We start from the raw sequence: 24,383 nt of genomic DNA, 5'->3' as shown, positions 1-24,383 counted from the left end.
TTTAACACGCTATTATTATGTTTGAGATATCAACCACTGGTCGATAATGTTTGTATAAACTGTAAGTAACAACTGGTAAAATGTACGCCTATATCGTAAAGCCATGTTAACAGTCCGTGAGCAATCTCCTCCCATCCATTTTCTGATTGGCATTTCGCAAGGATCCCTGGGTAGTTAAAGTGCGTGGAGCCTGCATCTATGCGGGCTTCGCGGAAGACCGCTTCAAGGGTACAAAGGGGGCGCTGCTGAGCACACTTCAGAGCGTTAAAATGCTAAATGGGACGGCCTACGGACTCGTAGACTCGGCGAGCACGCGCAATTTAAGTCCACGAGACCGAAAGTCCGCATGTGCGCCATTTGGGACAGGGCCATAGTCGACCTCAGAGGGTTAACGAGAAAATACTTAGCAATGGTGTTGACTTATGCATTTGTACATGGTTTGTCGTAAATCATATTAAAAACACCATAGACATTTAAACAACATTAAAAGCTTAAAGCATATTAAAAACACAATAGACATATAAACAACATTAAAGTCCCCCTGTGGTGAAAATCAAGCTTTTAAAGTATGAAGTCAGTTAGAAATTTTACAGTCAAGCACAAAAGATAAACTTCTTATTTATAACTTTTTATATGGTTTTTAAATAATGCATGGCAGTTATCAGATCCTTTTTCAGGACTGAGAGATACTTCATTTCAGAGGTCAAATACATAAAAATGGAGGAAAAAAGCATTAAAAAAATCACGTCAAAAGAGAATCAGCTACCAATTTGTTGGTTCATATTTTAAACAGAGACGTGTCATAAATAAGCATAGTTTCAAATTAAAATTGTCCACTGCCATCAGCTATTATGACTGTGCTGTGCTCTCCACTCAGGACTGGGATGATGATGTCAGACGTTTTAAATGGATCTTCCGTCATCCTAGTGACACAAAGCTTGTGGTTCTTATTGGAAATCATGACATCGGCTTCCATAACGAGTGAGTTTAAGGGTTTTCACTTACCCATATTGTCTATTAGAGCTTCTGAGTCAGAGTAAAATGTTTTCACTGTATAATATTTCAGTAAGGATTGCAGTACATTGAAAAATATAAAAAAAAAAGTTTTGAAACATCTTTGACAAATTTTACAATTATTACAATTTACCCCTATTTGGGGAAACATTATCTTTATGATAATCTTAACGATGAAGAATTTTTATTTTATCTTATCACTTTGGGTAGGTACGCGAACCGAAAAATTCCACAACGCTTTATCTGTAGAGTGGTATAGGGATCCTCCATAGGGAGAGGCTAGTTGGCACTTCAGCACTGCATTGTCATCAGGTCCAGGCGAAAGTCCTTCGTCAGATCTGGAAACGGCCTGGATCCGGCAGGCTGCGGGAAAACCTTGGGATAAACAAAGACACTAAAATTAGCGTAGATGCCATTCTTCTTATGATGTAACGAGTACATCAGGATTTGAGGGAAGTGTTCCCAGTTCCGGCTGACCTAATCTAAGCAGCCTAATATTGAATTATAGAAGTCTATAGAGTGTTATGTGAATGCTAGGTCAAAGAGATGTGTTTTTAGTCTAGCTTTGAACTGACAGACTGTGTCTGCTTCCCGGACAATGTTAGGAAGATTTTTCCAAAGTTTTGGTGCTAAATAGGAAAAGGATCTACCGCCAGCAGTCGATTTAGATAATCTAAGTATTATCAACTGGCCGGAGTTTTGAGATCGCAATAGACGTGAAGGACTATAATGCGTTAAGAGCTCGCTCAAGTACTGGGGAGCTAAACCATTTAGTGCTTTGTAAGTAATCAGCAATATTTTAAAATCAATACGATGTTTAATAGGGAGCCAATGCAGTGTTGACAGAACCGGGCTAATATGGTCGTACTTCCTGGTTCTGGTAAGAACAATATGTATGTGCAATATATGTAGGCAACACAATAAAAGATAAAAATTTGTGAATATTACGTTTAATGCTATTTTGTCTTCATTTATAAATATTTTAGTATTCATTAATATATAGCCATACCTGGTCAAATCATATATTGCAGTATATTGAAAAATATAACCACTAGTTTCCCATATATGGAAATGTATTTATTTTGCATTTGTATATATTTTGCAGTATATTCCCATATATTTTTGTTCCGTAAGGGATCTACGGACATTTAATGTTACGAACATATTTGATCATGGTACAGTTCAGCCTATTATTGATTTTTATTTCCACTTCCCTTTTATCCAAAGAGACGGATCTATTTGCACTGTATTTATCAATGGGAAATACATCATGCTAAAATGTCATATGTAGGCCTACTGTGGCTCACATTACTGGGGTCGCTTGCAAATCGAAACAGCACGCGTTACGTGACTAGCAACATATTTCTGCTTCAAATATTGTGCGTAGTTAACAGTGAGTGGTGGTTTCAGATATTGTTTTATTAAAGTGAATTTGTCAGTGCCACACTCGTGACTCTTATTCTGCCTGAAAGAAAGAAAAGCTCGTACTGAAGGCGGTGCAGTTTGACCAATCAGATGAAATGGGCGTTTCAGCACCGCCCATGTGTGCAAATGAAATATCGAACCCATAAACCGATTTGTAAACCACAAACGAAAAATGAAAAATCGAGCCAAAATCTAATTTTTAGTTTTTAAACTAAACAAAAAAACGAATAAACGAGCTGGTTTTCATTTCTCGTTATTCCATTCCAAACAGGAAATCAAATGACCAAAAGATACACAGACCTACACGGATTTACACAGATCTTATATTATTAAATATTTCAAATAATGTATTTGTAGAAAATCCGTGTATCATTCCATCAGTTGTTTTTTGATTTAATATTGAAAGTAGAAAAATTAGAAAACAGTTCCTTTTTCGTTTTTTCATTTTTTCCAAAAAAACGAAAAACAAGAATTCAGCTTGATTTTTTTGTTTTTCGGTCTGAGGTAGAAAAATGAATAAAAAGCTTGAATATTCATATGTATAATAAAAATATACATAGAAGCCTATAAAAATAGCCTATTGTACCCTTAATTACAAACAACATTCAGCATAATTTTGAACGCCAAGCCTAATCAAATTTATTTGAATCGAAACTGATTCTGTACCAACGTTGGGTTCGTTCTTCTCTCATTCGGTCCAACGTTTCCATATTTGCTATGTAACATGTGGATGCTAACTATTAATGTAAAAAAGGGTTCGTACTTCAGTCGAGACCTAATATAGACAAAGGCTAAATCAGCATCTTCAAGGGAAATGAGTTTGGAATAACAGCAACTTATGACTGACCAGCACAGCCTTTATATTTTTCAAAAGACTAATTAAATTAAGCAGAATAACTTGTTATATGTTTGGTTGACTGTTTTAATTTAATTATGAACAGGCTGCGATGTCAATTCAGCAATGCCAGAACCAGAAGTGAACTGATAATATGTTGTGTAAGCACGATGCGCCGGCGCCATCACTTCAATTTGTTCCTCGGCTAGGGAAATAACTTAATACTCTGTCGTTTAAAACTCTGTCATTCGAAACAGTAAAATGTATATTTTTATTTGTGTACATTCAAAATGACTAGGCTACAAAATGTCATGCATTTTAAAAAATAAAGAAAACAACATGATGCGCTGCTTTAGCACTCTGTCTCCTTGAACAAATTTCTGACGTAGCCTACACCAAAAGACAGCCTACACCAAAACCGACGCCACTGTTTTTTTTTTTTCCACAGGTGACTTCCCGTGCTCCGTAGATTTTTGATAGAAGCTGAACAAAATTATTTATTTTCTGTGTAACCATGCACTACGTCATGATATTAATGTACCATTGTTTTGACATATCTATAGTATAATTGCTGTTGTTTTGTAGTTGTTTCTGTTTGTTTTTTTCTGTTTCATTTTGTTGTGTTTTATTGTTAATGTTTCTAAAATCAAAAAAAGAGTGTGTTGAAAATAAAGACTGACAGGATGTAGAAGGTCATTTTATATTCAAGCCATTTTCAGAAGGTGTGTGTACAGGTGCCTGATTTGACTAAGGTGTGGCTCCATTATTGTCTTTCTCTTACTTTGGCAGAATGACTAAGCAGAAGTTGGAGCGGTTTGAGCAAGTATTTAATGTGACATCAGCAAGGATCCTCACCATTAAAGGAGTCAAGTAAGTTTCTAAGCATTTCCATCAATTCCTCCACCAAGATTTATAATAGTTTGTCTCTGTATTACTTGTTTATTTTCACAGTTTCTTGCTGGTGAATAGTGTTGCACTACATGGTGATCACTGCCCCATCTGCCAACGTGTAGAGGAGGAGTTATACAAACTCTCACATGCTCTTAACTGCTCTTTTCAGGTAATAAAGATTCTAGATATAATAGTATCATCATTAACTGTAATTATTGAATTTCTCTTCCTTACTATAACCAGCTGTTTTTTCTTTTTTTTCTTTTTGATGTATTGATGCTAATGCTGCATTCTGTGATTGGTTACATTTCTTTTCTAGGATGCACACTTACCACAAGCGGTATTGTTTGTTTTAAACCCAGGGGGTTGCATACCCCTTGGGGGTAGGCCTGTTGCGGTAATTAAATTACCGTCTGACCGTGATTATTTGATCTAACCGCGATTGTTTTATTTTTTTATAAGTCTATTTTTGCTGCACTGCTCACGCTCAATTAAAGTGAAAGCACAATTTTGATGGACAAAATAAATATGATTTCACGAGCGAGTGAGGTCGGCGTGTGCGTTAGTGTTGGCTACAGTGGTTCTTGCGTTCCGATTATAAGTTCAGAAACGGAGCCTCCCTTGTCTTGTCCTTCAAGGGTTACAGTAGTCCCTTGTCAGATGTTACAATAGTTTGAATGTTTGAAAAAAACATTAGATCATAAATTTCCTATTCACCACGGAAAAAACGGGGGCAAAAAAAGCATTATACTCACCAAAACTACTGATTATGTTTTACACAAAATCCATCCTAATTTCTTTCCTCAAAAAGACTTCAATTACTCTGGTGTACAGGTTATCTGTGCGTTTCAGTCCCAACAACCTCCGTGACTCTGCGTTAAGCTGGATAAGGCTGAATAAAGGATTCAGAAACGGAGCCTCTCTTGTCTTGTCCTTCAAGGGTTACAGTAGTACCTTGTCAGACATTACAATAGTTTGAATGTTTGAAAAAAAACATTAGATCATAAATTTACAAGAAAAATGTAGAAAATCCTATTCACCACGGAAAAAACGGGGGCAAAAAAAGCATTATACTCACCAAAACTACTGATCATGTTTTACACAAAATCCATCCTAATTTCTTTCCTCAAAAAGTAGTGATCGACCGATATTGATTTTTTATAACCGATACCGATACAGATTATTTGCATGTGTATGTGCCCGATAACCGATATGCAGAACCGATATTTATTTACTGTTATACTTCTGTTTTTGGCACAATTATTACAACACAAATGAACTGAACAAACCATTTTATTTATAACAATCACTCCCTCCTTGCATACAAAAAAAAAACCTTTATATTTATACACAAATAAATAGAGGGGTCTGAGTCCACAAAATAAAGTGCACTGTTACTAAGTGTCTTTGTTTAAAAATAAAAGCTTTGATGAGGTAAAAAATAAAGCACAAAAACTATTCTAACATATTTGGATATGTTTATTTGTTTTCATAAATGGTAAACTAATCAAATTACAATAAAAACATTTATATTATTACATTATATAATTTATATCTAAATTATACATATCATTTATAAGCATCAGCAGCAACAATGTTAACAATAGGCAAAATAAATGTTAAAAGTCTAATGTTTTCATATGGAAAAAATAATTGACAGGGGTGTCATATCACCTTTGCAGAAATGTAATTCATTTTAAACAGTTTTAGAAGGTTTATGTGCCGTTTAATAGGTTTAAACTAAGAGTGAGGAATACACTGGGTAATATTAGCTGGAATAGCCTATAACATCAGGAAAGTAACAAACAAAACAGCATATACATCATTGCATTTTCCAACTAGTATGTTATTAATTATTATTAATATTTTTGTCGGTCTAGATCATGAAATGCTTTATGACAAAGTGCTGTTTATCTATGCATTTACACATAACTATAACATTAGGCTATACGTTACTCAACCGCGATCGCGCGTGCAGATAATAAATAATTAATTTCCACAAAGCGGTATATTTAGATGTGTATTAGCGAAATAATTGCTATGTAGTAAATGATAATATAATCTAGGGTGTTTAAACAAGATAATCTTGTCAAAAGTTTCATTCAGTGGCCGTGCTTGAGCATTCCTGATCATCAACCCAGTGAGTGCTCAGCAATATGAACGAACTTTTTTTTCGAGACTAATGGTGAGCAAATACAACAGATAGAGAATTAAATTCAGCGCTTTTATTTTCAACATGCACTCATTCATGTCTGTTTTATTTAATTCATGTAAAGTTACATCTTTATTGGGGAAGGACATGACGGATTACGCTACGTGGCTCAATGAGTTCGTCTCAATTTTTTAGAACCAAGCTGCATAAATAAACTATATCAGGCATTTATGTCTCAAATCTCATTTCTGCATGCATGTCTGTTATGTTAAATAAAGTTGAATAATTAAAGCAAAGCAAGTAGAACATATACTTTACCTGTGCACAGAGTTGTTATTGACTGATCTCCTCAGACGCGGGCTGCAATGGCGGAATTCTCAAAACGGCCACAAGATGGCGCCGTTTATCGAAAATCCGATATTACAAAACCGATTCCCGATTATGGGAAAATGCTTAAATAAAGGGAAAAATATCGGTAAACCGATACATCGGTCGATCACTATCAAAAAGACTTCAATTACTCTGGTGTACAGGTTATCTGTGCGTTTCAGTCCCAACAACCTCTGTGACTCTGCGTTAAGCTGGATAAGGCTGAATAAAGGATTTTTCCGGTAGTATTGACCCTGCTGGGGGTCGAGGAGGGAAACAAACATTAATTTGTTGGTTGAAAAACTATTAAATCTACAGGAATTTATTTAAGTTTCTGCAGTTCGCTACAGATGCGGTTAGCTACCTCAGCCTCTGACTACCAGTAGTAGTACACGCCCTGACCACCCAATCAAAGGACGTGAAAATGCCGACGTTATTGTACGCCTGCTAGATGGCCCCAGTGCAGTCAAATCGAAATCTGATTGGCTGATTAAATCTGACTGATTATCTGATTGGTTAAAGCAACGGTTTCATTTCCATTCATTTTAAACTACAGACGCCCGCACTGTCTATTACGAAGGCCTCAAGGCAGATTTATTTTACCCTGGCAACACATGATGTCTGAAATATAATTGGTTAAAAACGTTAAAATAAATATGCAATACTGGAAGCAGCGCAACCAAGAGAAAAGCTGTGAGATTGACTATTGGGAATAATTTAATACTCATTCATGGAAAAAATATATTAAAGTGCATGTCTGTGATTCTGATAGTGTTTAGGCCAACAGAGAAGGCCTTGCTGGCCCTGACGGCCCACCACTGGTTATTGTTATACAACACAAAAGGCACAAAAACATTATAAAGCACCATAATGTTTTTGTGTACTATATTACAAGTTTTCTGGAGCCATTACATATAGTTTAATGTGAGGTACAGATTTAAGTCGTTAAATTAATCTTCACCTAAGTGCTTCCCTCCGCTGCAGCTCTCAGTCATTCTCCATTCAGCATTCAAACAGCGCGTCGTGCTCGGTTACGACAGTCAACACGATGAAACTCTCTCCAAGATGATTCAATGTTACTATTATTATACTGTAGATTAGGGATGCACGATATATCGACCATATATCGATATCGGCCGATAAATGGTCTTTTTTGATGTTATCGTTATCGATCCGATAAGAAAATTTGGCCGATATATCAAAGCCGATAGATAATAAATTATTTACTTCAGTTGAGAGATGCGCGCTGTTCGCCATGATGGTTCTGAATGATTGGATTCACTTCGAAAAGGAAGATACAGTTCAGTGCAACATGTACAGCACAAATCTGTCACATAGGCTTCATAACATTATAATAAAAACGCCTGTAAAAGAATGTTGTGAATTCTTGTTCGCCAGTGTTTCAGCGCGACGAGCGCGTTGTTGTGGAAAGAGCGCATCTATGGAGTTAAGCCTTCATGACAAGCATAGTCAAGTTCTCTTGAGCATTCGCAGCATTCTGTGCCATTGTAAGTTGTAATATGTTTATTTTGTGTATATATATCTGTATTATTATATATATATATTATCCTATATTATTAATCTAATATAGGAAGCGTTTGGTTGAGTTAATGAACGATGCAGTAGCGCTTCATTGTACCGGTGATCATCTTTATAGCCTATATAGCGTGCGCGCAGCTCAAACAGCAATGCACATTCCTAACTATAATTGGGACTGTCATATACATGCCATTATAATGAGAACACTATTGTAATAAAACATTGTGAATTCTCTGGGTTTAGTTGCCGTGTTTCAGCGCGTTGTTGTGGGAATAGCGCGTCCAGAACAGGGATTACTACAACATTGTGACCAGCACAAGTTCGATTGTGCATTCACGTCATTTTGTGCAGATAAGTCGTAATATAAAGTTGATGTAAAATAAATATCTGATTAATCTCACATATGATGCGTTTCGTGGATTTAAACAGCCTGCTAGAAAAGTTCTTCAGTTTCCCGGTGCTCGTTCTCTTCAGCTTAAGCACGCGCAGATTGAACAACAATGCAAAACATTAAAAGCTATGATTGGGACTGTCATATAATTATAATTGTATTCACTATTGTAATAAATTTGTAAATTCTTTGGGTTTGCATTCTTCAGCAACCGTTGAGTTGATTAACATTCTAGCAAAGCGATTTGGTTTAACGTTCGTTCTCTTCAGCTTCAGCGCGCGCAGCTCACACAGCAATGTCATTTGAAACAGTAACTAAACTATTAAAGATTTTTACTATCACTGTAATATTAAAAATGTTTAATTTTTTTCAAAAATATTGTGTTATAATTAATAACTACCATTATTTTGTTCTCGTATTATTTTCATCAACGATATGGTTTGATAAAAATAATTTCCTTATTGTCCGTGCAGAGGCGATTCCATTTTATTGATCCATTTTGTTTCTTTATATGCAGCCCAATGTTATCCAATGACTTGTTTGCATTATTTAGGTATTTTATTTTTTGTTAGGCAATAGATTTTTTGATAACACTTTACAATAAGGTCTCACTTGTTAATGCATTAACTAACAGAGAGCAATAGCCTTTGTTATAGTAGTTAATAAAATATGTGTGTTCATGTTAGTTCACAGTGCATTGACTAATGTTAACAGATACAACTTTCTTAAAAATGTCTTATAAAATTGTTGGTTCATGCTAACTAATGCTAACAAAATTAAACCGTATTATAAAGTGTTACCATTTTTTTAATAAAGAAAGTTGCCCATAGGAGTGTAAAATTTATTTTAAAAGTTAAGGAATCTTACACTGGTTCAAACTAGGCTGTACTGTATTGTATATGTTTGATTTATGTTAAAAGTGTTTGAGACCAGGCTTTTAATGGTGAGCCTTTTGTTTATGTATACAGGCTATCAAATTATATACATTTTTTTAATTTAGATTTATCGGCCAATATATCGGTTATCGGCTTTCAAATGTAAAGAATTATCGGTTATCGGTATCGGCCAAAATGTTCATATCGGTGCATCCCTACTGTAGATCTGTAGATAAAGGTCTATGGTTTGCATAAAAGGACTTTAACTTGCTGGAGTTTCACATGTTACTTTCTCCCGGGTGTCTGTTAGATCACAACACTGGAGTAGAGCGATATAATTGTTCTTCACGCGCACATTAACTGAAATTTAAAACTGTTAAAAGGCTCAATCTAATGAATAAATAAATAAATATACGTATTTCTTCTCTTTGTGCTTTGAACTTTTCAATGCGAAGCACTGCGCGCCGTGACTCCCATGTTGCTTCAAACACATCATTCTTCACATCAAGTGTTTCGTGCTGCTCTGAATTGGAGCCTTTCATATTACAATACTTTTGCGCAATGGCAGTTAATTGACAGCCTGAGTTGTTCTGTCCAATCCATCATATGTTGCTGCTTCATTTAAAAGTTGCACTTAAAATTTTAAAAGAATTATCTTTTAATTATATAGTGTATATTTTGTCTGTATATTGTTTTACAAAGTAAGGAAAATAATGTTTAAGTCAAACTTGATGCCTTTAACAAAAGAATAATCACAGTCTCTTCCCCACAGTGAGGCATACAGATACAGTTTATAAGGTAATTCAGCACTGTTTTTTTAATTATTATTTTAGTATTGGATCAGTACTCGGTATCGGCCAATACTGAATCCCAGGCAAAAAAGGCAGATCGTGCCACCCCTAAACTGGAGTAGGCTATGTCAGAAAAGAAAATGAATTTTCTTTTTGAAATGAACACATTTTTTTTAGTTGGATATTGGATGTGAAAAGGAAATGGTTCTTCCATAACACTGCACTTTAAATGTGTGTAAATGTCCCACACCAGGAGTAATTTATATAGTTCTATTTTATAGCGATTACTGTTCAAAAAATGATCTATGGAAAATGTAAAATGTTCTACTAAAGAAAAGAGAGAAAATTAATATTTGTGTGTTGTAAAGTGGTTAGAGTAAATGAAATCGGAATCGGCTAAAATCGGTATCGGCAGGTCTAACTCAATGAATAATCGGAATCAGCCTAGAAAATTGTAATCGGTGCATCTCCAACTTTTATCCAAAGCAACTTTCAAATGACCATATATATATATATATATATATATATATATATATATATATATATATATATATATATATATTAGGGGTGACCCCGAAAAGTCGAAGATTCGATGCATCGATAGGAGGAGTCTGATTCGATCGAATATTCGCAGGGGTTATATGAGGGTGCTCAATGCCGAGGCAGCTCTAACTTGGTTTGCTTGTTGATCAGGACGGCGGTGGCCGTGGTGCTCTATTTCACATAGAACTACAGGTTTTCTGTCAATACGTTTGGAGCCTACTATAATAATGCTGTAAATACAAATGTGCAAAGGAAGAAGCTTTTAATAAATATTTGTAACGTGCGTGAATAAATCCAAACACCCCTTGACAGATTTAAGTTTCACTTTCGATCCGTGACCGAAAGAGGAGTGTTTTGGCGGCAGGGATTTAAGTCTTTAAAAATGTCTTGGATAAGAAAATCTAAAGTTTGGATGCACACCATCAGAAAGGATATTCTCCAAGGCTGGATTTAGCATCAGGAAAACCATGATCGCACTTCTGCAGGCCAACGTTAACAAGTTGGTTTTTTCTATGGACATTCTAAAACGCTTAACGTGGAAAAAGCTTTTAAAGCGCTTAAAGGGCACTTTTACATGGCTTAATGTATAGTACATACCTCATTAAGAAACCATACTATGTGCAGATAAGCAGATGAACCCAGAATATGAACGCAACGTGTTCCTCCTATAGAAAGTCACGTAAAGCGTTTTCTTTATAATAACGGTTTTCAATGGGAGGAAAATTAGCGTTTAATTAAACTCGTTGCGTTCATATTCTGGGCTCATCTACTTTTCTGTAGGCTACATAAGGTGTGTACATAATTTGATCTATTAATATAACTGTCTTTAAACGTTTTTCATGTTAAGAGTTTTAGAATGCATTTTATCCACACACACAATTTGAAAAGACTCAAACGGACACAGAGACAAAGACAGAGTGAAAGACTAGATTTTTTCTCTCTCGATCAGGTAGGGTACAAGTGATTTCAAAAATTTCAGCCGCTTCTAATTTGATTTTTGGATGGTGTGAACATGTTTAGAAACTGTCACTCGAGTTTAGCGTTTATTGTTTTTTCTGTAGTTAAAAAGACAAAGTTGACAATTCTGGCTATACTTTCGATATTTTAATAATTTATTTATTTTTATTTAATTTATTGATCACTCAGGGTTATCTAATTTAACTATTTGTGGCTTTTGTTTTGAATATATGTTCCCCTTCACTTTAGGCACTTTGCACACATTTGTTCTGCATCTCGTGACTTGATTCGTTTTGTATTTTTATTTATTAGAAAGGTATATTCTGTTCTAATTTAATTCTGTAAATTAGTTGTTGATTATTTTTCGGTGCATGATGCTGCGCTCTGTTGGCTACTAAGAGCTTGCTTCTATCTTTGTGTGATGTTCTGTACATCGCGCTTTAAAATGTTAAAGCCCCGCCCCCTCACCAACCCCACACACAATTCGACTATTAGTCGACTATAGGGAGGACTTGACGATTCTGATTCAACTATGAAAATCCTTAGTCGGGGACACCCCTAATATATATATATATATATATATATACCGGTGCATAGTATATTTGGGAGTGGAAATGGCAGCCACCTACTGGTAACAATGGTAATTTAAGGTATTTTTTATTTTTAAATAAGTGTGAGTTTTCCTACATCTAAAAACTTTTAGTTTTGTAAATGGGGTAATCTTTGAAAGATGAACAAATAATGTTTTGGTCATCACATTAAAAATAATATTTAAATATGATAATATTTGAGTTTTAAGGGCCGTACACACCGGGACGAATATCGGCGCGCCTTATTCGCCAGCGTTTTTCAACGTGTTTTTTGTGTTCACACCCAAGCGATTTTCGCTGACGATGAGCCGATCGAACATGCAAATTCATTCCCTGACATTAGATGGCGTTACAAGAATTAAAAGTTACAAGCCTATGTACGTGAAAGACAATTAAGTGAAAAGAAACTCACCATCAAGCCCCATTTGCTCTGCAATACCACTCCATAACAGTTCTCTATTATCAATTTTTTTGTAGTCGCTGTCGTGTTTGTCATACAGTTCCTTATGTTCCGACACCAACAGCTTTACATTTATATTGGCTTGCATCTTCCTCCTCTTCTTCCCGGCCGTGTGTAGATGCTACTACTTCTTCGCCGTTACGTATGTGTGCTCGGTGTCTGAGCGCCCTCAAGTTGTGTTTTACTGTAACTTCAGAAGCTCCAGACACGTGAGCAAAAGCGCCAATCTCATTGGTCGGATAGTTTTTGACGCGGCGCGTCAAACCAAAAAAATGAACCCGAGGCATTTTTTTAAAAATGACGCTTTAACGCGTGGTGAATGTTGCTGATTTGTGGACTTAAAGCCTATAACTAGTTCATTCATGGCACAATGTTTCTCCTGGAAATTTGATGTTAGACAACATGTGACTGCTAACAAAATTTTGGTCGCACCGGTATGGTCCAACGAATCATTCAGTTTGTAATGCATACCGAACCGAAAGCCTCGTACCGAATGGTTCAATACGAATACTTGTATCGTTACACCCCTTATAAAGTGGTATAAATAAACGTGACATGACTTGACTTAATTTCAATTTCAACTGAAAGTTGACGGCTATAATTCTTATGAACTAAGAAATCCTTTAATATCAGTTTTCAACAGTCTAAATGATAAATAGAACCAGTTAATTAGTAGAGTGAACTAGTAGAATGTTTCACGTCAATATAGTTTAATATAATTATTTTACAAAGAAATCTGAGAAATGCGTATAGATCATTAAGGGTTATTTTAACTTTTTATATATCCCATATATTCCAGTAATATAGTAAGATATACAGTATGTCACAAAAGTGAGTACACCCCATATTTCAGCAATATATATAATACAGTCGGCCAAACTTCTCGTCATTAGTTTGATGCCCGGGGGCTGTATTTTTAACCAGGAAGATCCCAGACACAACATACCGTTTGAGCTTGTCAGACCATCTAATCTGTGGATTACGCGCAATATCTCCTGCTGTGGAAAAGACACGCTCACTGGGCACTGATGTAGCAGGAATACAAAGGTATGCTTTGGCAAGGGGGGCAAGTATGGGGTAAGCATATGCATTAACTTTCCACCACTCAAGTGGACTACTGTTGAGTGGGATAGGAATCCCATATCTGTAGGAGAGTATCTCCATGTCAATCCCTCTGCTGGACTGCACTGTCTCAACAACAGTAGTGTAGGAGCTCCCAAGGAGATCTTCTAACGCTGTCTTTTTTGGTGGGGGAGGCTGTGTCACGTCCTGCATCTGCCTTTCTCCTTCCACTGGCTCTTCCTGGCTCTGCTCTGCTCCCTGTGCTGCCTCAACCATGACCCTGGCCTGGTCTGCTGCTGCCCCTGATGTTGAAGCACTGGCCCTAGTGGTTCTTTCATCTATATCACTGGTCTGAAAAAATAAAAGTAGCTCAAACATTTCTGTCTTTCAATCCTTCACTCCCTCCCTCTCTCACAGACACACGCACACAGAGTCTGTCTCTCTCTCTCTCTCTCTCTCTCTCTCTCTCTCTCTCTCTCTCTCTCTCTCTCTCTCTCTCTCTCTCTCTCTCTCATCGACTAATAAAAAAACAATATGAGAAATAAGTTTTCGGGCTCTGGCCTACACATACAGAATTACAAACGCGCAGCGCACCATTTTTTTTTCAATAAAAGTTAGCCTACCTGGTTGCGCTGCTCATGAAGTGCTGAAGCTTTTTCACGTATTCGGGCATAGACGGACTCGCGTTGTTCATCATTCAGGTGGGACAGGCTTCGGAATCGTGGGTCAAGCGCAGTGCACTCCTGCAGCATGTCATTACAGTCCCCAGAGTACCGGTCCGAGATGTCGAGTAGAATAGCGCTTTTCATGTTGGCGATGGTCTGTGTGTCATTTTCGTCTGGTGACATGCTTTGCTCGATCATGAACTTCAGTGGCATTATCAGTGAAACAGTGGGCTCTTTTTCATCACAGACAACTGTTGTGGCGTCTTCAGTGGCTTAAGCAGTTTCACTATGTCCTCGACATCTGATATATCAGTGTTATCCAGAGTGTCAATTTCTCTCGCATTCCTTCGGATTCCTGGGCAGCTCAGCGCTGCTGAGACAGCTGCTTGTTGCCCCAGGTAGCGCGCCAGCATGTCGTATGTGCTATTCCACCTGGTCTGGACATCGGTGATGAGTTTATGCCGAGGCAGCTCTAACTGGGTTTGCTTGTTGGTCAGGACGGCGGTGGCCGTGGTGCTCCTGTGAAAGAATGTAGTTATTCTTCGCACACGACCACATGCGCTAAGCACTTGATGTGAGGGTGCAGACCGCTCTCTCTCACAGCAATGTCCATGTTGCTTGCGTTGTCTGTGACACAAGCAATGGTTGTTTGTGGCCTCGTTAGCTCCCACTCACTCAGTGCATTTCTCAACACGTGAGCTATGTTAACACCAATATGACTTTCACTCAGCTCACGAGTTTGCAACACAAAGCTTTTTCTCTCCCACAGGTTACATAACTCTGTGTTGCACGCGAGGTCCAGCTGTCAGTGGTCAGGGCGACACAGTCAACATTTTTTAGATACTCTTTCACGCTTTGTTTGGTTTCATTGTAAATTTCCGGGATTACCTTCTCTGAAAAATGTCCTCGACATGGCATCTTAAACTTAGGCTCCAGCACATTGAACATTTGGAAGAATTTTCTGTTCTCTACCATGTTAAATGGAGCCATATAGTCCGCTATGAATTCGCCAATGAGCCTGGTTATCTGTTTTGCACGCGGACTTGACGGAGGTAGAGTTGGTGTCAGCGCTTGTTTCATGGTCAGCTGTCCCTTCGGTAGGCTCGTTTTCTCCGGGGCCGTCTTCACATTTTTATGGTGACGTTGAATGTGGTGGTTCATGTTGGATGTGTTGGATATGGTGTACGGAATGACAGCATGGCATAGCTTACACACAGTCTTAGTCTTGTCAGTTACTCTATTGCCGTCTTTGTCTTTTTTAATGAGAAAGCCAAAATACTGCCAGACATATGACTTGTATCCAGGCGGAGGGTCCTCAATTTCGACCTCATTTGACTCCATGGTCGGCTGTTTGGGGGCAAGGCAGTTAATGCTAATATTTGTTAGCTCGCTGTAGACTGCAGTGTTGTTGTTGCAACATGCGCTGTCTTGACGTGATGACGTACCGCACCGTTCCCCGGATATCATTTTTTTTTTCATTTAGTTTTACCCTGCTTGATCAGCAGATGGTGCTGCCAGCCTGCCACCATAGACTGTATGTCTGCCCCATATACATACACACACACACACACATATAATACATTAAATTATTTATATACTACGCAAATCATGCAGCAGTGCCATCTATCTTTATTTCGCGATCCATTTTTTTCGACCTCGATGCGTTTCGTCATGTTTTGTATCGCGATATTTTGTCAAACGATATTTCGTCCCATCCCTACTCGACCATGGCTATAGCAACATCAAGCATGGATATAAGGCATCGCTTCTTTCTTCCCCATCTAGGACTGTCTGACCCCATTTCATTGTTTCTGACTCCAGCATATAGACCACTTATCAACAGGATCAAACCAACTGCTAGAACAATACAAATATGGCCAGAAGGAGCGTCTGAGCAGCTGCAGGACTGCTTCAGTCGCACTGACTGGACCATATTTGTGGACGATAAAATTGACATCTATACATTCTCTGTGCTATTTTATATAAAATGCTGCATCGAAAATGTCACCACCACGAACTGGTTTGCATTTTTCCTAACAACAAGCCGTGGATGACCAAGAACGTAAAACACCTGCTGTCCGGTGATATGCAGCATTACAGCACAGCCAGGATGAATCTGAAGAAGGCCATCAGGGATGCTAATGCAGCCTATAAGCAGAGGGCAGGGGATTCGGCACATCACTGGGCAGAATAACACCAGTAGCCTGTCCAACAGCAGAGCTTCAATGGTAGAGCAGCTTAGCCTGTTCTTCAACCACATTGAGGTGGAAAGAACTGGGCCTACCACCAGTCCAGTTCCAGACATGAATAGCCAGGCACTCATCTTTCAGCCTGCCTGATGTGATACGCACTCTCCATAAAATCAACACATGGAAAGCATCTGGTCCAGATGGCATTCCAGGGCGCGCTCTCAGAGACTGTGCAGCAGAGTTGGGTGAGGTACTCACAAAAATCTTTAACCTCTCTCTGCCGCAGTGCACTGTTCCAAACTGCCTGAAGAGTCCAACATAGGGCCAATGCCAAAGAAGGCTGCTATAACATCCCTCAATGATTATAGGCCCATTGCACTAACACCGGTAATTATTAAATGCATGGAGAGGCTGGTTTTGTATCACATCAAGTCTGCTCTGCCATACACCATGGACCCTCACCACTATGCATACAGGGCCAATAGTTCGACAGACAATGACATCACTACTGCCCTCAACACTGTACTGCGCCATCTCGAACATCAAGGGACGTATGCACGGCTGCTGTTTGTTGACTACAGTTCTGCATTTAATACCATTTTACCAAACATACTGTTCTACAAGATGTCTGACCTAGGCATACAGCATAACATCTGCCTGTGGATTAAGGACTTCTAAACGAAACGGCCACAGTCAGTGAGGATGGGCCCGCATAATTTCCCCACTATGATAATCAGTACGGGAACCCCACAAGGCTGTGTGCTGAGCCCGTTTCTTTACTCTTTGTATACTCATGACTGTATACCATCTCATGACACTAACATCATCATTAAGTTTGCTGATGACACGACTGTGCCTGGGCTGATCACCAGAGGAGAGGAGTATGCCTAGAGAGAGGAGGTACATAGGCTGACGATGTGGTGCACAGAGAATAATCTTACTCTAAACATTAAGAAAACAAATTGATTATTGATTTCAGGAAGAAACATTGTTCATACACCACTGCATATCAACGGGGAGATAGTGGAGAGAGTGTCTAGTTTTAAATTTCTGGGCACACACATTTCAGAGGACCTTTCATGGACGACAAACATCACAGCGTTAGTCAAGGCACAACAGCGGCTGTACTTCCTAAGAATGCTCTGGAAAATAAACCTGTCACAGCGGCTCTTGGTGTTATTCTACCGCTGTTCTATTGACAGTGTCCTCACATATGGTTTGCTGGTGTGGTATGGAGGGAGCTCGGCAGGTGATAAAAAGGCTTTGCAGAGAGTACTAAAGACCGCACAGAACATTACGAATCAACTGCTACCTGCTCTGGATGACATTTTTACCTCTCGCTGCCTGCAGAAAACACAACATTCTGACGGACCCATATCACCCAGCCCATCGTTTATTTGAACTGCTGCAATCATAAAACGTTACAGGTCTATCAAAACACACACTACGAAATTCATGGACAGCTTCTATCCCAAAGCTATGACAATAACGAACTATGAACTGAAAACACTCCCCCAAATCATCACCACAACACACTCTTGACATACAAGACAATTTAAGTGAAATAACACTATGATAATTTTTTTTTAATAATGGGCAACATGGCCTTTGATTGCAATATGAACTTAACTATTCTTAACTGTATACGTTGGAAAGTCTAAAGATTTTGTTTTATGTAATGTACAATGACAGTAAAGATATCTATCTATCTATCTATCTATCTATCTATCTATCTATCTATCTATCTATCTATCTATCTATCTATCTATCTATCTATCTATCTATCTATCTATCTATCTATCTATCTATCTATCTATCTATCTATCTATCTATCTATCTATCTATCTATCTATCTATCTATCTATCTATCTATCTATCTATCTATCTATCTATCTATCTATCTATCTATCTATCTATCTATCTATCTATCTATCTATCTATCTATCTATCTATCTATCTATCTATCTATCTATCTATCTATCTATCTATCTATCTATCTATCTATCTATCTATCTATCTATCTATCTATCTATCTATCTATCTATCTATCTATCTATCTATCTATCTATCTATCTATCTATCTATCTATCTAATCTATGCATGCTCGGATCCTCTTCCACTCCACCATAATGACATCACGGAGCTGCTGGATGTTAGACACATGGTGCTTCTCCACCTTCCGCTTAAGTATGCCCCACAGGTGCTCGCCACTCCATCACCTTTACCTTCCTCAGCAAGGCAGTTGTCATCTTGGCGGTGTGTTTGTGGTCGTTATCATGCCGTTCGTCCCAGTTTTTGAAGGCAGGGCATCATGTTTTGCTTCAGGATGTCACAGTACATGTTGAAATACATGTTTCCCTCAATGAAGCGCAGCTCCCCAGTACCAGCAGACCATGACACCGTGTCCTTACTACACGTGACGTTCGATAAAAGGTATCTTTTCCATGTTAATCAGAGTTTTTGTCCTAACCAGCCGTGACGGCGACACACGACGATTCTATTTTAGAAACGGTTTCTATTTTTCTGCGACGTCATGGCTGGAACAACAAATACAAAGTGTGGCAATGATAATCTCAGGTACTGTTTATGTGCTTTAATATTAAAAGCATGCAATGTGACTTTGAATATCATTTAGTGCTCCCAGCTTTGTAGCTGTAAAAGCAACAATGGCTCTTGTCCTCCCTGCCAATCTGTCTCTACAGCACGACTTCACTATCCAGCTAGAGTCATCCTCAATCACCCCATCAAGGTCGGTCAGAAATCTTGGAGTAATATTTGATGACCAGCTGACCTTCACAGACCACATTGCAAAGACAGCTCGATCATGCAGGTTTGCAATGCATAACATCAGGAAGATCAGGCCTTTCCTTACTGAGCATGCAACACAACTTCTCGTCCATGCCCTGGTTATTTCTAGGCTTGATTACTGCAGTGCTCTTCTGGCTGGACTTCCATCATGTGTAACTAAACCTCTGCAAATGATCCAGAATGCTGCAGCCCGCCTTGTCTTCAACGAGCCCAAAAGGGCCCACGTCACTCCTCTGTTCATCTCACTGCACTGACTACCACTCGCTGCTCGCATCAAATTCAAGGCTTTGACGCTTGCTTACAGATCGACCACATACTCAGCTCCGTCCTATTTTCACTCCCTACTACAAGTCTACATCCCTACCAGAAGCCTACGATCGGTCAATGAGCGACGGCTCGTGGTACCATCACAGCGAGGCACTAAATCACTCTCCAGAACATTCTCATTCACGGTTCCATGCTGGTGGAATGATCTCCCCACCCTCATCCGGAATACAGAATCCCTGACAGCATTCAAAAGACAACTGAAAACTCATCTCTTCCGTGAGTACTTAACATAAAAAAAATTAAAAAAAACATTTCCTTCTCCTTTAAATCTTCCCTTGTCTGGCTTTTGTTACTCTGAGCAATGCCTGAATTTTGTATTTTGAGCACTTCTTGTGTTGTTCTTGTCTCTTTACAATGACTCGCTTGCTTTAGTCCTCAGTTGTTAGTCGCTTTGGATAAAAGCGTCTGCTAACTTGACTAAATAAAAAACAATAAAAAAAACAATGGATAATTCACCTCAGATCTTGAAATTAAACAAATGGATCAAGAAATTTGAACAAGAACGTTCAAACTGTGAACAAACAAGTGTGTTCTTTGACAAAGATGTTTTTAGTAACTCGGTAGCTTATGTATTTTTAATAATGTTTAAATGGTGCAATATTTGTGAATTTGATTATATAGCCAACTTATCCATTTTCTTGCGATTGCCGTCAAGATGACTCTCTGGTGCTGTGCACTTGCCGCGAGACTCCCCCCATATTCTGTTCTAATTGGTTGTGGGTTGTTTATTGTTTTTCGACGCATCTCGCAGTCGCGTCTAGTGTGGACAGGCAAATTATTTGTCGCCGGAATCTTATCACATCGCATCTGGTTAGGACACTGTGATGCTACTACCAACATGTTTGGTAAGAGACCATTTTCTTGGTACTCCTCGCCAGGGCGTCGCTACACATGCTGGACACCATCTGAGCCAAACAAGTTTATCTTCGTCTCATCAGACCACAGGACATGGTTCCAGTAATTCATGCTCTTGGACAGGTTGCTTTCAGCAAACTGTTTGCTGGCCTTCTTGTGAGCCAGCTTCAGAATAGGCTTCCTTCTGGAACTATTGCCGTGCAAACTGACTTGTTGCAGTGTGTGGCGTATGGTCTCTGAGCACTGACGAGCTGACCTTCCGCTTCTGCAACCTCTGAAGCAATGCTGACATCACTCATGTGTCCATTTTTTAAAGCCAGCTTCTGCACCTAACGCACAGCATGAGGAATCAACTTCTTTGATTGAGCCTTGTGAGGCCTGTTCCGAGTGGAACCCGTCTTGGAAAACCTCTGTATGACCATGGCCACTGTACTGTAACTCTGTTTCAGGGTGTTACCGATCTTCTTATAGCCTAGGCCATCTTTGTGGAGAGCAACAATTCTAATTCTCAAATCCTTATAGAGTTCTCTGCCATGAGGTGCCATGTTGAACATTTAATGATCAGTATGAGAGAATTGTACTCAAAGCACAAATTTTAACTGCTCTAATACAAGATACACAAATTTGTATGGACCTGTCAAGCTGACAAAAACATGAACATGATGAATAGGTCATGCGGCTTTGCATGGCTAAAAGACGTACAGCTATTATGACTTAGGGTGTACTCACTTTTGTTGCCAGTAGTGATGCGTGGGTCGGCTTTTTTTCAAACTTGCGGGTCCCGCTTTTATAAAATTATTTTGCCCGCCCCAGCCCTCCCCGCACCACTGTATCTATTTTTACAACCCGCCACGCACCCGCGACCATTAAATAGACATACTAGGCATTGTAATGTACATAAAAACAGCTTTTATTTAAGCCTGAAAGTGCTTGGTAACATCGCCCTGTAAACTGGAAACAACAGACGATTATGAATATGAACCATAAATCAGGTCATATTAATAAAATAATGATAAACATTTTCAACATTTACAAAGCAGTGTTTGTATTCATATAATAGTATATTTTTTCACACGAGGTGCACTTAACGTAGCCAATACTGCTGTTGTCTTCTGCTGCAACTATTTCTGAGAACTGGTCCCAAACATTAGATTTAGCAGCCTGACCTTTTTTTCTTTTAGTTATGTAAATTCCCAACCTCAATTTCTCCCGCACCTCGTCTTCCATCTTCACTTTTATTTCTCAGTTTTTGTTGTGGCTGGCGGCGGGAGCTGCAGTGCTTGGCGCGCAGCTTTCGTGTCACGTGACGCCAAAGGTTTGGGGACATCGCGCAAGTTACAGTGCTACGGCCTTCGTATTGTAACCTTATCAAAGAACCTAATAAAATATGAAAATAGATATTCCCAAATATTTAATATAGGCTGGAAATTGCACGCGACATACATGGATTTAAAAAATAAGTATATATATATTTAATGACCCGCCCCAACCCGCCCTGCAAATAAAGTGACAATTTCTTTCCCCGCCCCAACCCGACCCGCGAGTTACCCGCGGGGTCCGCGTGTTATTAGACAACCCGCGCATCACTAGTTGCCAGCTATTTTGACAATAATGGCTGTATGTTTATTTTCAGAGGACAGTAAATCTATACTGCTATACAAGGAGCACATTGACTACTCTAAAATATATTCAAGCTTCTTTTCTATAGTATTGTCCCTTGAGAAGATATACTAAAATGTTTGCTGAAATGTGATTTTGGCATACAGCTCATGGCTACAGGTGCCGCATTCCCCAGGTCAAGCCACTTTTGAACCAGAAACAGCGGCAGAAGCGCCTGACCTGGGCTACAGAGAAGCAGCACTGGACTGGACTTCAGGCATTTTGGCATTTCCTTCTCCCCAGTCTTCCTCCAGACTCTGGCACCTTGATTTCCGAATGACATGCAAAATTTGCTTTCATCCGAAAATAGTACTTTGGACCACTGAGCAACAGTCCAGTGCTGCTTCTCTGTAGCCCAGGTCAGGCGCTTCTGCCGCTGTTTCTGGTTCAAAAGTGGCTTGACCTGGGGAATGCGGCACCTGTAGCCCATTTCCTGCACACGCCTGTGCACGGTGACTCTGGATGTTTCTACTCGACTCAGTCCACTGCATCCGCAGGTCTCCCAAGGTCTGGAATCGGTCCTTCTCCACAATCTTCCTCAGGGTCCGGTCACCTCTTCTCGTTGTGCAGTGTTTTTTGACACACTTTTTCCTTCCCACTGACTTTCCACTGAGGTGCCTTGATACAGCACTCTGGGAACAGCCTATTTGTTCAGAAATTTCTTTCTGTGTCTTACCCTCTTGCTTGAGGGTGTCAATGATGGCCTTCTGGACAGCAGTAAGGTCGACAGTCTTACCCATGATTGCAGTTTTGAGTAATGAAACAGGCTGGGAGTTTTTAAAAGCCTCAGGAATCTTTTGCAGGTGTTTAGAGTTAATTAGTTGATTCAGATGATTAGGTTTATAGCTCGTTTAGAGACCCTTTTCATGATATGCTAATTTTTTGAGATAGGAATTTTGGGTTTTCATGAGCTGTATGCCAAAATCATCAGTATTAAAACAATAAAAGACCTGAAATATTTCAGTTGGTGTGCAATGAATCTAAAATATATGAAAGTTTAATTTTTATCATTACATTATGGAAAATAATGAACTTTATCACAATATGCTAATTTTTTGAGAAGGACCATATATATATATATATATATATATATATATATATATATATACACACACACACAAACAAACAACACTTACATATACAGTATCTCACAAAAGTGAGTACACTCCTCACATTTCAGCTAACATTTTAATATATCTTCTCAAGGGACAATAATATAGAAAAGAAGCTTCAATATATTTTATAGTCAATGTGCTCCTTGTATAGCAGTATAGATTTACTGTCCTATGAAAATAAACATACAGCCATTATTGTCAAAATAGCTGGCAACTAGTGATGCGTGGGTTGTCTAATAACACACGGACCCCGCGGGTAACACGCAGACTTCTCACTGAGGTGCCTTGATACAGCACTCTGGGAACAGCCTATTTGTTCAAAAATTTCTTTCTGTGTCTTACCCTCTTGCTTGAGGGTGTCAATGATGGCCTTCTGGACAGCAGTCAGGTCGGCAGTCTTACCCATGATTGCGGTTTTGAGTAATGAAACAGTATGGCAGTTTTTAAAAGCCTCAGGAATCTTTTGCAGGTGTTTAGAGTTAATTAGTTGATTCAGGTGATTAGGTTAATAGCTCGTTTAGAGACCCTTTTCATGATATGCAAATTTTTTGAGATAGGAATTTTGGGTTTTCATGAGCTGTATGCCAAAATCATCAGTATTAAAACAATAAAAGACCTGAAATATTTCAGTTGGTGTGCAATGAATCTAAAATATATGAAAGTAAAATTTGTATCATTACATTATGGAAAATAATGAACTTTATCACAATGTGCTCATTTTTTTAGAAGGACCTGTATATATGTATATATATATATATATATATATATATATATATATATATATATAATATCTATATGTGTGTGTCGTCAAGTCACCTTTATTCATATAGCGCTTTTTACAATAAAGATTGTTTCAAAGCAGCTTTACAGA

The 24,383-nt window shown here is 38.6% G+C and overlaps 1 protein-coding gene across 2 annotated transcripts in view; it reads left to right on the top strand.

The window, feature by feature from the left end:
- mppe1 (metallophosphoesterase 1) overlaps positions 1-24,383 on the top strand; it is a 64,777-nt gene that overhangs the window by 9,164 nt on the left and 31,230 nt on the right. For both annotated transcript variants that reach the window (XM_077244359.1, XM_077244358.1), the window contains exons 3-5: positions 878-981; positions 4,064-4,144; positions 4,226-4,334. In XM_077244359.1, coding sequence (XP_077100474.1) covers positions 878-981; positions 4,064-4,144; positions 4,226-4,334 — 294 coding nt within the window. The remainder of the gene's footprint in view (positions 1-877; positions 982-4,063; positions 4,145-4,225; positions 4,335-24,383) is intronic.

The sequence above is a fragment of the Siphateles boraxobius genome, unplaced genomic scaffold, assembly GCF_051911475.1.
Source record: "Siphateles boraxobius isolate OS27281-9 unplaced genomic scaffold, OSU_SipBor_1 26, whole genome shotgun sequence".
In the NCBI taxonomy this organism is placed as follows: Eukaryota; Metazoa; Chordata; class Actinopteri; order Cypriniformes; family Leuciscidae; genus Siphateles; species Siphateles boraxobius.
Note: the sequence above shows the minus strand (reverse complement) of the source record. Positions and strands in the feature narration are given on the sequence as shown.